Below are 12,594 nucleotides of genomic sequence, written 5' to 3'. Positions count from 1 at the left end.
GCATGAAGAAATGAGAAAAATCGAATGAATATACAATAAAAATTAGCAAAAGTAGGGCATAGAGTGAGGCAAAATAGCAGGTACTAGAAGAATTTAATTATAATTTTCAATTAACTTGTACCAAATACAAAGGATGAGAAGAAGATATGGAGAATAATGAATAAGAAATGATAAAATAATATAAAATTTGTAAAGTATAAAAGTATTTAACAACATCAATGAAAAAAAAGGTAAGTCACAAACATTAATACGATTAAATGTTAAATGAAAGAGAATGGAAATTGAAAAATAAGAAATTTTATTAAAAGTGGAAAAGAGCAATCATTTCTTTCATAAATTAATATTATTAAAAAAGGAAATAGCATTAAAGGAAGACCGGAAAAAAAGCACCACAAGAATAATTAAGAGAACTAGTACAATACACCAATCGAAGTTTGACAACAGAAATACATCAACAAAGATAAAAATAAAACTGACACAGAAAAATGTGTCATAAAATATTAATGAGTAAAATACTTGGTTAGGTCTTGTACGAATAAAAAAATACAGGAATTGAAAAGAGAAAGAAAGGTAAGATAAATTTGACACAAACAGAAGTAAAAATGTACTTAAGTCTTTGTATTTGACTACCTCCTCTAATAGGACATTTTAAATACAATACTATAATTTTTAAATACAAAAAGTTAAATAAATCCAAAACAAAGAACATGAGACTACAATTCCTTAAAAAGTATAATGATAATATTAAGATAGTATAGAAATAAAATTGAAAAATATTATGAAACATGAAATTAAAAGATTAGAAAAGAAAAAAAAACGCCTTCTCAAGTAAACAGAATAAAGAAATAACAGTTCTAAAATATGAAAAAGAAGAAAGTGAAAGAAATAAGTAAAGAAAAATTAAATATAATACCTCTACTACGCACAGCATATAATACATAAAAACGTGTAACATCAAGTATAAGATGTATTTTACATGCTATGGTGCTAAATGAAAAATGGAAATCTTTAGATGTGCAAGTAAAATTTCAAGAAAATAAAACTACAGTATACAATTTAAATGATTATTCTAAACATAAACAGATAATTATAAACAATTATCAATTCATTTATTATTTGCAAAAGATGAAATTTGTTTTGAACAGAACATTTAACAGTGAGTATTATTTTTTTATAAATGAAGACAGTTTCAATATTTCAGCATGATTTTTGTTTCTTTAAACGAATCTGTTTATGTATGTTAGACTATAGTCTACTGAATGTAGCCCAGACAAGTCCACTGACCTATGATATGAAAAGTATTTAAAGATGTTTATGGTCACTCAAGATCATTTAAAATCATTCATAGCTTATTAAAACAACGTAACCTTTTTATACTATAGAAAGTAGTGTGATCATAGATACAATGTAGAGTTACACAGTTGACGCGATTTATCGCTGTTCTTATACGGCATATCTTCATTAAGTATTCCGACTATTAAATATATGACGGTAGATTATATGTTCAACAAAGTTATAAATATATCTTTTACTTTAAAAAAGTTTCGACAAAATTTCAGGAAAATTGCGAGATTTTTTCATAAAAGATTTTTAGATTCTACACACCTGAATGACGTAGCAAGCAGTTTTAGTAGATATTATCAATGCCGCTAAGATGTATCGCAAGTTATAATACTGACAGTAGTAACTGTGAAATTACATGTATGTATGTAATTATGAATTTGAGAACTACTTAGGAGACAATATTGAAAAAGCTCATTACATTAGACAATGTAAAATTTGACATTCAAGAACAAAATCTAGTTCAACTACTAAAAAATACATAGTTTCATTTCACCTATTCTTGACCAAGAGACCAAATGGTCAATGATGCATTAAATATTTGCAAGAACACTGTCGAACCACTCTCTCTCTCTATCTATCTCTGTCATAATAGACAATAAGTTCTAATAAAACGTGGATTGAAATTAAATTCTGTAGATGTAACATTCACTACAGCTGAGTATTGCAACGCAACGTTTAAAGATACAAAAATCATCTTCAAATCTGCAATATGCCTTCACCTAGAAAAATAATCGAAATTTTATAAAATATTACACTTTAAATATTGTACACTTTTTCAATAATGAATAATTTGAAATAATAACAGAGTATATTTAAATGCATAGTAAAAAAAAAAGACAGTGAAGAAAGACTAAAAAGTTAGAATAGGAAACTATGGGATAATGCAAAGGAATAAGATAAAAAAGCAATAGGTATTCAAATAAAGGGGAGTAAAGCTGCATCAAAAGGTAAAATATTGCATAAGAAGCATAGATAAAAATTTAAAATCGTTAAGAAAGATAACAATGACAAACTGCAAACATTTTTATAAAATATAGAATAAACTGATTAAATAAGATAAATGGATATAATTTGAATATATATGAAGAATATACAAAAATATATGAAAGACCCAATATTCTATATCAAATGTACTTAGAAAAGAAACAAGGTAAAAGCATTGTGAAACTGTAACTAAAAGATAAATAGCCACTCGATAAAGGTTACTATAGATCGTATGCAATTTTTTAAGTTGAAAAGCCACAAATGAATAAATATATGTACATGAACATTCTACTACATTATTTACATACATAAAGAATTATAGATTACAACTTTACATTAATAACGTTTAATATCTTAATAAGATATAGCTTCAAACTATCCAGAATAGACATCTCTATATGATCTCAATAAGTATTTAATTTTCAGGTTCACATTTTCACCACAAATATTTTTATATTATTTATATGTAATATCTTTCCCATCTCATTAGTATAGGTTTTTCATATTATCTAATATATTTGAATCGTTAAAAAATTTTCTTCTGATTCAATATGAAATTTAATATTCAACAAACTTCAATTAGATTATCGTTGTTTAATGTATTTTTATAATGCAACTGAATATGTTGTAATATACACATCTGAAACAAAATATAAATATTAAGATAGGTTATTAATTATTGATGTTCTTATACTTTATTCAAGATTTATTTGTTATTCTACTTAAATTTTCCGAACTATCTTGCATCCTTACAATATATCAATGGTATGTTACTTAAGTTTCATAAGGTACAAATGTTTGAAACATTTTCACATAATATAAGTATATGTAAATGGTTAACATGCTGTTTATCTTAAAAAAACATTACCTTTAATTACTAGAACTCTTATGAATAAGATTAAACGATATAAAAGTCTGTACACATAAGAACGAATTTTATATTATATCTTATACTTACCGCGCTTATAGATAAAAATTCGCTTATATCACTTTTACACTACCCCTCCAATAGCTTCTCTGTAACCAAAGAAATTTTATACAAATAATTTTATATAAATAAATTTTGCTTTAATTATTTACGTACATATAAATAATACCTTTTTAGGTTAGGTATACTTCGAAAATTTAGTTCTCTATTTAGGCAACTTTTTAAATTTGTCATTCAAATTAATAGAAATATTAATTTTTAAAGAATTATTTAGGATACTTACTGATCAAAATAAATATGAATTATTACTTAAATTAAATAAAAATAATCACAGAACCGCAACTTGTCACTGCATAAACACTGCAGTGCATCCAAGTGCATTTCTGCAAGTCGTACCACTATCTTAATTTTAAATAATTTGAGCGCCAAAATTTGAATAGAAAATTAGAAAGTCATGTCTACAGATACATTGTCAATTACGGTGGAAATACAGCATTAATTTGTGATGTGAAGTTTTGCATTATATACAATTTATGTTTATAATATTTTTATTTAAATTTTAAAAAATTAATAAAAATGATACGTGCATGCGTATATAAGTCCGTACTAAATGTCATTTAAATGCATTCAATTTCTGATTATATTATTGTATTAATATCTTTTTAATATTGTATTTCTTATTATATTTCAATTATATCTCTTTTATAAGAGTATCACAACTATCTAGAATATAATTAATAAAGTTAAATTTTAATATATAATATATAGTTCTATTCTTTTGCACGTTTTCTTTTAAACATATGGAAAATATTAATTTTATTTATTAATATGATTGTATTATATAATATGAAGAACCTTAATCGATATTTTGAACAATACGACAATCTCAGGCAGCAGAAATTCACTCGATATTGATAATGATAAACATGTATAATTTTGTAATGTGGAACTGTCTATTTTAATCAGTAATAAAATTTGACTTATGTATAGAACATTTTATGATTATCTCGCGTACGAAAGAAAGTGTTAATATTTATATTATAAAATATATCCACCTTCAATGATATAATATCAACGTAGGTGTTTGATCGATATCAAAGTGTTTTGCGCAGGATAAGCTTAACGACGTTACTCTGAATATAAAAGACAACTACGTAGACGCCAAATTATTAATTTTCAGCTAACAAACGGATATATAAATACTTTTCCGACAGTTATAAGTAACACACCATGCCACCGAAACGGAAAAAAGATGTTAAAAAGATGTCTATTGAACCACCACCAACGTAAGTTTATAATCGGCAAATAACAAATTTTCTTATATCATTTATAATATTACTTATTCGTTTATATTCAGTAACAGATTAACACATTTTTTTATTCATTTTAATCATCTTTTACTCATTTATTTCCTTGAATGTGTTTTACATATTAAGTGATGACATACTATAATACATGACATACTACTACATAATATGTTAGAATTAAAGAAATACAAGAATTTAAGAATTATTATTTTTAATAATAATATCCGTTCGGATTAGTCACATTTCACTAATCCAAAAACATTATTGTTAACATACATTTTCCTATTTATTCAATAATATTTTGTACTTATAAACGATTTATGACAATAGTTTTACACAGCAAACTTATATAGCAAATCTATAACTTTTAAGGCCACAGGTAGATTATTACATATGTGTTTTTGGAAATATTTAATTTTTGGTATGTTTTATTTTTCTGTTACGTAATAATTATGGTATAATATAAAATATAGGATGTAATGTAAAATGATTTTAAACACTTTTACATTTTCAAGGTCGTTGAATATCTTTTTTTACTTCTGTGTGCCAATTTGTCTGAAAATTATTTTTTTTTATTTCGAGACGATTATTTTAGCTTGCAGATATTTGCTAGCTGATACACTAGCGTTATTCAGAACATTCGAGTTCAAATTCTCGTGAAAAAATGTTCTGCTTTCTCTTCAATTCTTTGTGTAGAATTAAAATACTGACTTAAAAAAATTATCTTATAGTATATTTGAAACATTTATTGAAAGTTATCTTCGTTTATGAGGCGTCTCTTGATGTACCTATGTATGTTAGAGTGTTTCTCTTCATATCAAAATTACAGTCGTTTCATATGTATTAGGGGGTCAAAATTTATTAAAAATTCGCAATGAGTATTAATGTATTATTCATTTTCTATGAAAAAAGAATTGAACCGGATATTCCAGAAGTAATAGAATCAGAAGAGCCACCAAAGCCATTGGTGTCGATGGTTACTGGAGAGCCTTTTGGGCCACGAGTTCAACAGATTACCGAGAAAATGGAAGACGAAAGCTCAGACGACGAACCAGAATCTGAAAGTGATGAAGAACTAAAACGATTGACTGAAGATGTATCGGAAGTACCTTCGGAATTTTGGCATATACAGAAACTTATCAGATATATGAAAGCAGGCAATCAGACTGCCACCCTAGTGGCTCTTTGTCTTTTAAAGGATTACGACCTCAGCAGTAGGGTAATAGCGAAAGAACTCTTTTGTTTATTTCCTTGCATACTGGCTTTATAATTACGAATTTAATTAAATTTAATATTTAAATACTTAGTAGTTTACACCTTATCAATAATTTATAATACAGCAATAAATAGCATATGGATATTAATGAAATTAAGAACTTATTGGAAACATATAAAAATTAGGAAAAGAATTCCATGTTATCATTAAACTTTCTTTTCTTATAGGCATGTATTTTCTGATTGATACTAATTATAATACTGTCTTTATAAAATAATAGTTGATATCATACATATTAAAAATATAAAATGCTACAGAATGCTATAAAATATCATAATATACTGATTATGTACGTAGTATATACATAGTAATTTGTATGACTTTATATTTTGTGTTATCAAATAATCTTTTCATAGCAATAATGATTATCATATCGTACATTTTTAATCTAAATGTATCTGTATTATAAGGACAATACTGATTTTTTGAAAACAGATTATTCAAAGAGCGATTCAAGAAATGGGAGGTTTAGAAATTTTAGTGAATCTCCTCGAGACGAAGGATTTAAAATGTCAGAGTGGTTCTCTGTCAGTTTTACGTCAAGTTTCAAAATCCTCACAGATGCGACGATATCTAATCGATCTTGGTATCGTAACACCCTTGATTCAAATGTTAAAACATCCAGCTAGAAATATTCAAGTTAGTTTTCTTATCGTTCATTTTACTTTTATACCTTAATTGCACAGGAATTTTTATTTAGTTATTATTAAGAGAGACTGAAACTACAGATGGTTCATGTTTGATCAAGTTTGTTACTATTTGCATAAATTTGCATGAAGGTTCTGGCTGCTGAGACTATGGCAATTATCGCGCAAATAAGAAAAGCACGAAAACAAATACGTCTTCGAGGCGGTATACCTCTCATTGTAAGTATTTTGTCAAATTAATGATTATTCATGTTCAGTATAATAAAATTTTATTTAGTTTAGTGGTAAAAGGAAAAATATAAATCTTGATATGTTTAATGTGCAAATAAATTTGTCATACCTTATAGTTGGATGTAATGGACGTTCCCGACTCTATTCTTCGCCAATCTTATGATGATTTGAACGAAACTAACAAGGAATTGGTATCAGTTGCAATAGCTTGTGCAAAGGTGCTGGATTCTCTAAGTAGTAGTCCGAAAGTAAAAGAAGAACTTCGTAAACATGGCGTAGTTAAAATTATGGAACGTTTTCTAAAATCGAAACACACTGCATTAGTGATACCTATGATGGGTGCAGTTCAACAATGTGCATCCATGGTCAGAGCATACAAAATATTTAAATATGATTAAATATTATTATTTAATTGATGATTAGTAAGAGCTTATTCAAAGCTTCTTACAAAATGTCAATAAATATGAATAATAGAACTCATACTTCGTACATTACAGTCAGTTTTCCGGGAGGCGTTCGAAAACACTATTATTGTATGCGCAGTAGTGCATCACTTGAAAAATGAGGATATTAAATTGAAAGAAAATTGTGCGTTAGCAATATTCAACTGTGGCCCAAATAAAGTTGCAAGAGATATAGTTCGGGAGACGAACGGTTTGGATATGTTATGCAAACTAGTGAAGAGCAAGGAAATTCATGAAAACAAGAGCCTTTTAGCAGCTGTCACCGGCGGAATTTGGAAATGTGCAATAAGCCCAGAAAATGTAGCGAGGTTCAATCAGAATGGGTTAGTAGCTTCATTGGTGCCGTTTTTAGAAGAGTACGAGGACGAAGATGTACAAGTGAATGTTGTCGGTGCACTAGCAGAATGTTGCAAGGATCCTGCTAATAGGAACATTCTTAGAATGAATGATGGGCTACCAAAACTGGTAATAAAACAGAGTACTTCATATGTTCCTTATTTTTAACTTACGCTAAACTTTAACTTACGCTAAAGTTTTGTTATTATAAATAGTAAACAGGTTGTTTCATGTTTTAATTTAGACAATGGTGAATATTAAGTAATCTAGTAAGTTGGCGGCATTGTTAACTTTTTAAAGAGTTTTTTTCAAAAAGAATTGTAAGCTGATATAATAACTTTGGTTTCCTTGTGTCATACAACAAATTTAACAAGAAAACGAAAACATTAACCAATACAATACTAATGAACAAAGAAATATTTCATGCTTTTTTTTATAAAAATAAAAATTGATATTCATAATATAAGTAAAAAGTATATAATTCTGAAGTCTACTTTACAATTTAGAATTGAAATATGTATCATAGATTTGTGGTGATAATACGAAGTTCTTGAGTGTGGCGTTAGGTGGCAGCAGATATCAATTTTCATAATACAGCACCATCTACATAGTATATACAAGAAAGTTATTGAAAATCACATTACTTTTAAAATTTCTACATATTTTAAATGTTTAGAAATTTTTCTATAAAAATTTGCGTGTTACAAGCGCCTTCCTCGATTTAAAAATTATTTATAAATATTTAACTGTTGTAAATGTTATAAAAATGGATATAACCTTATTTGAAAGTGTTTATGAAATTATTTAAAAAACGAAACTTTCATGTAGTTTTTATAATTAACATACAAATAATTTTTAAAGTTAAAAATCTCTTTTTTCAAATTCGCTTCCAGCGGAAGAAAATCTACAAGATTTATTTATTAAATTTTTAATTAAAATTTTCTTTGATAAGAGTAATAAGTATGATCTATACAACGAAACAAGGCTATTTAAAACCTGTAAGGAGGCTTATACACAACACTAATGTAGTATTTATGCTCTCCCGACTTCTGCATTAAAAACCGTCTTTCATATTTTTGTGAAATGATAGAACCTAAATACTTAAAAAAATGAAAGCCATATCAGAAAGATTCCGAATCAGAAAGAGCCATTCGAAAAGATTTACATTTGAAAATTTTGAATAATTTTGTAAATTTATTATTAATATGTAGATCAGATTATTAACTTCGACGCATGAACCACTGTTGGAGAACGTACCACTGGTGTTAAAGGAGTGTGCGCAAAATGATGAATGCATGGATATAATTAATGACCCTGAGCATGTTTTGGACGGTGTCCGATTAATCTGGTCATTGCTGAAACATCCTAGTGATAAAATCAAAAGGAACGCTTGTCTTGCTTTGGTTCCTTGCATCAAGTACGCCAAAGACTCACCGGAAATGGTTCGGGCATTTGTAGGTGGACTAGAGCTTACGGTCAGCCTTCTTCAGAGTAAAGATACTGAAGTGCTGAGTGCAGTTTGCGCAACTATCGCTGAAATTGCTACTGATCCAGAAAATCTAGGTATTCTCAGCGATCACGGCGTGGTAGAGGAGCTGGCGAAGCTTGTAGTAACGGTAATTCTTGTATTTACATTTGATTTAAAATATTTTCTTCAACTTCATATGTATTATTTAGCTTTTAAACGTCAGAAGGGTTTTTAATTAATTTTCTCAAATAGTTTATAAAATAATTTTATAGTTTTTAAATAATTATATTATTTTATAATAAATAATTATTAAGAACATACAAAGTATAAAATATTAAAAACGTTTATATTTCATTGGACACTCTTGTCTTAGGCCTATTCGGTTCCGTTACTTATAAAAATACCAATAAAAATAATATAATTTTTCTTACTTTTTCATATAATATAAGTAATACAAAAGATATCATAAAACTTGATGATATATGCACAGTAATTATTAAGAGTTTTTTAATTTGTATTTGTAAGGAATATGCATACTTCGAGATGTTCTATATTTTTTAGATATCCAGTATGATTTGAATTTTAAAATTATTGTGAACATACATTTGTATATACAGAAATATTTATGAACTCTGTTAACCCCTTGATCTATAACATCGTGTCAGACTCGTGACGAAAATTTTAAAGTGAATCTGGCAAATCTAAGTGTTACTTATTTTTTTTAAATATAAATTAAATACTACTTTTCTATTATCAATCGTTAACCTTTGGAGTAAACATAGATATAGAATAAGGATCAAAATTTGTTCTATTCCTAATCAATTATTAACGCTACAGTAGATGTATTGATCCTACTTAAGAAACAAATTATAGTGCAAAGGGTTAAGTATCAGCACTATATTCTGAAAATGATATTATTGCTTCATAAAGTTACTAATTATTGGAACGAAATTTTATATTATTTTTGTCAGGTATAATTTGTATTTATATTATCTGTATGAATCCATTTGTCTCTTTGCATGAATGTATTCAATTATAACAATAAATAATAGTAACAATATTGAAAGTTTAACATTTTGTCATTTTAGAAAGATGAAGGGTTACGTGCAAACTTGACTTTAGCTATAGCATATTGTAGCGAATGGGAAGAAAATAGTTACAAATTTGGACAATTAAACGCAGTTGCACCACTTGTTAAATACATGAGTAGCAAAAATACAGATGTCCTCAGAGGTGTTTGTATCGCGGCATATCACTTGAGTAAAGAACCTACAAATTGTATTACCATGCACACATCTGGTGTAATAAAGGTATAATATTCTACTTCTCTTTTATCGTACACTAGATAATAGTTAATACATTTTCTATTTTATACTTATTATGTAACGTTAATTATTCACTACAAGCCTTTGTTTAAAAAGATCATTACGCTAGACATGGTATGAATTCAAAATAATATGGCAAAAGCAGTTAACAAAAAACTTTAAAACCTACGTGTATATATTATGTTCTATTAATCTCTACATCTAACGTCAACATATTTTTCCGTGGCTAAGAATTCAATGAAAATAACGGTGACAACATTATACTTAATACACTTTTTCAGCATATATTGCGTTTGGTTGGATCAGATGACCCGGAAGTGCAAATAGCCGCTGCGTCCACAATTCGAAATATAAGAAAGCTTGCATTAACAGCGGAAAAGTTACACTTCAAGGAAATGTATGTAATATAATTGATATGTGATTAAAATTTTTTTATTCAAACACATGATGTTCGAGAGTGAGTAGTACGGCCTGTACTATACAGAGTATTTAATGTAGAGCTGTGACTTATTAGATACATACCCAAGTATCCGAGTTAGTTTAGTTAGGGACACGAGAAAATTTAAATGATATTTTTTCATATCAATATAAGGCGAAAATGAAAACTAACAAATTTAAAAGTTCAAATTATAAAGCATAAAAATTGCCATACTATGACGTTTCTATAATACTCAGTCGAAACACAGGCAGTGATTATTAGCTAGACAATGACTTTTATATGTATAGACAACGAGTAGATATATTACTAGTACCATATCGTTACACTTTATGCTTTCCTTTTGTCTCCACTTACAAGAAATATATCAGGAAAAAAATAAAGATTGTAATGATTCCGCTACCATTGCGTTATAATTTGTCTTGTCTCGATTATAGAGTGACACAACATTATGTGGATATATTATTCTATTCACTATCGAACACCTGTCTGTTTTTTAACACAGATGAATTTAATTAATATGTATTTTATGATTTATAGTAACACGTTGAAAGAAACAGATTTTCATCTGTAATACAGTGGCCTTTAGAAAAGCGAATAGAAACAATAGATGAAGAACCTACGAGATACTTAAATACTCGGAAAAAAGTTCGACAATCGTAAGTTCCAAAATTAACTTAGTAAATAATGTCTTTTTTTATAGTTTTCAAAGAAAAATCAAGAAAATAAAAAAGTTCTAATATATTATAATGTGTTTGCTACTCACTACTAAATATTAAATAGAATATTCTCAAAACTACATCAGAGCTCAAGAAAAAATATTTTTACTAAATATAAAGTACTATATTTAATAAATAATATATTAATAATATAAGATAAAAATTCACACGTCGTATTTATATTAATATTGTACATAGAGGTGTGTGAGATGACGATATTATCGTGTCGGAATGGAAGAAGAAATTTCGGGACCTCGAAACTGTTTCAGGGCATTAACACTAAACGTACCACGCTCGGTCAAATAAAAAATGTATCGAGAGTTTTTCGTTTTTGTTAAGAACAAATGAATATATATAATCTTTTCCGTATTATCCAAAAGTTATTTGTGCAGTTTCCGTATTAAATCAACAATCACCTACTGAATACTTTTCGCAAAAATATGATCGGTAGTTAAAATGCCGGTAAGTTTAGTGTTAAAGGTGTGCGAGATCCTGAAATTGTCGAGAAAATGTTGAAATTTCCAAAAATGTCCAAGATTCCTGGAAATATTCTGGAATTCACGAGAATGTTCACGATTTCTGAGAAAATTCTGGAATTCCATAGGAAATTACAGTCGAATCTTACTATGTAGTTTTCTGAAACGTCTGAAACATCAAAAATTTGAAACCACAGTCGTATTCACTGAACGTTCTTAGAAATCTCGAACATTTTGAGGAATCTCGAACATTCTGAAGAATCTTGAACATTCTGAGGAATCTCGAACATTCTGAAGAATCTCGAACATTCTGAGGAATCTCGAACATTTTGAGAAATCTCGAACATTCTGAAGAATCTCGAACGTTCTGAGAAATCCAGAACATTCTCGAGGTCTTGTACACTTCTAATTGTATGTAGTTGCATAATACGCAGTAAGCCTTACGCAGAAAGTTGTAAAAGAAACAATCATCTTTAATTAAATACCATAATCATATGTTCTTTGTACAAATAAATAATCAATAAGTTGCAGGTATACGAATATGTATAAGTATAGTCATTTGTAAATCAGAAAATATCAAAAAATAAAGTAATCGCGTCTGTTAAGGGAATTGTAAGGATAAACATTTGTGAAACGAATATAATAATATGTAT

The 12,594-nt window shown here is 27.7% G+C and overlaps 1 protein-coding gene and 1 long non-coding RNA gene across 3 annotated transcripts; one reads left to right on the top strand and one right to left on the bottom strand.

The window, feature by feature from the left end:
- Positions 1-2,974: 2,974 nt before the first annotated feature.
- LOC116430750 (uncharacterized) lies at positions 2,975-3,640 on the bottom strand. Of its 2 annotated transcripts, none has more exons than XR_004235770.1 (3): positions 3,426-3,640; positions 3,287-3,345; positions 2,975-3,180 (listed from the first exon to the last, which is right to left on the bottom strand). It is a non-coding gene; the product is annotated as an uncharacterized LOC116430750 (long non-coding RNA). The 2 variants fall into 2 exon arrangements; XR_013001493.1 differs by having other exon boundaries at positions 2,975-3,172.
- Positions 3,641-4,405: 765 nt separating this feature from the next.
- gudu (Armadillo repeat-containing protein gudu) lies at positions 4,406-11,540 on the top strand. The gene is made up of 10 exons (XM_031985298.2): positions 4,406-4,542; positions 5,476-5,782; positions 6,275-6,478; positions 6,619-6,705; positions 6,834-7,082; positions 7,215-7,646; positions 8,729-9,133; positions 10,074-10,295; positions 10,592-10,707; positions 11,287-11,540. Exons 1-10 carry the CDS (start codon positions 4,487-4,489, stop codon positions 11,318-11,320), a joined length of 2,112 nt encoding a protein of 703 aa, XP_031841158.1. The 5' UTR covers positions 4,406-4,486; the 3' UTR covers positions 11,321-11,540.
- The last annotated feature ends 1,054 nt before the right edge of the window (positions 11,541-12,594 follow it).

The sequence above is a fragment of the Nomia melanderi genome, chromosome 2, assembly GCF_051020985.1.
Source record: "Nomia melanderi isolate GNS246 chromosome 2, iyNomMela1, whole genome shotgun sequence".
Lineage (NCBI taxonomy): Eukaryota > Metazoa > Arthropoda > Insecta > Hymenoptera > Halictidae > Nomia > Nomia melanderi.
Note: the sequence above shows the minus strand (reverse complement) of the source record. Positions and strands in the feature narration are given on the sequence as shown.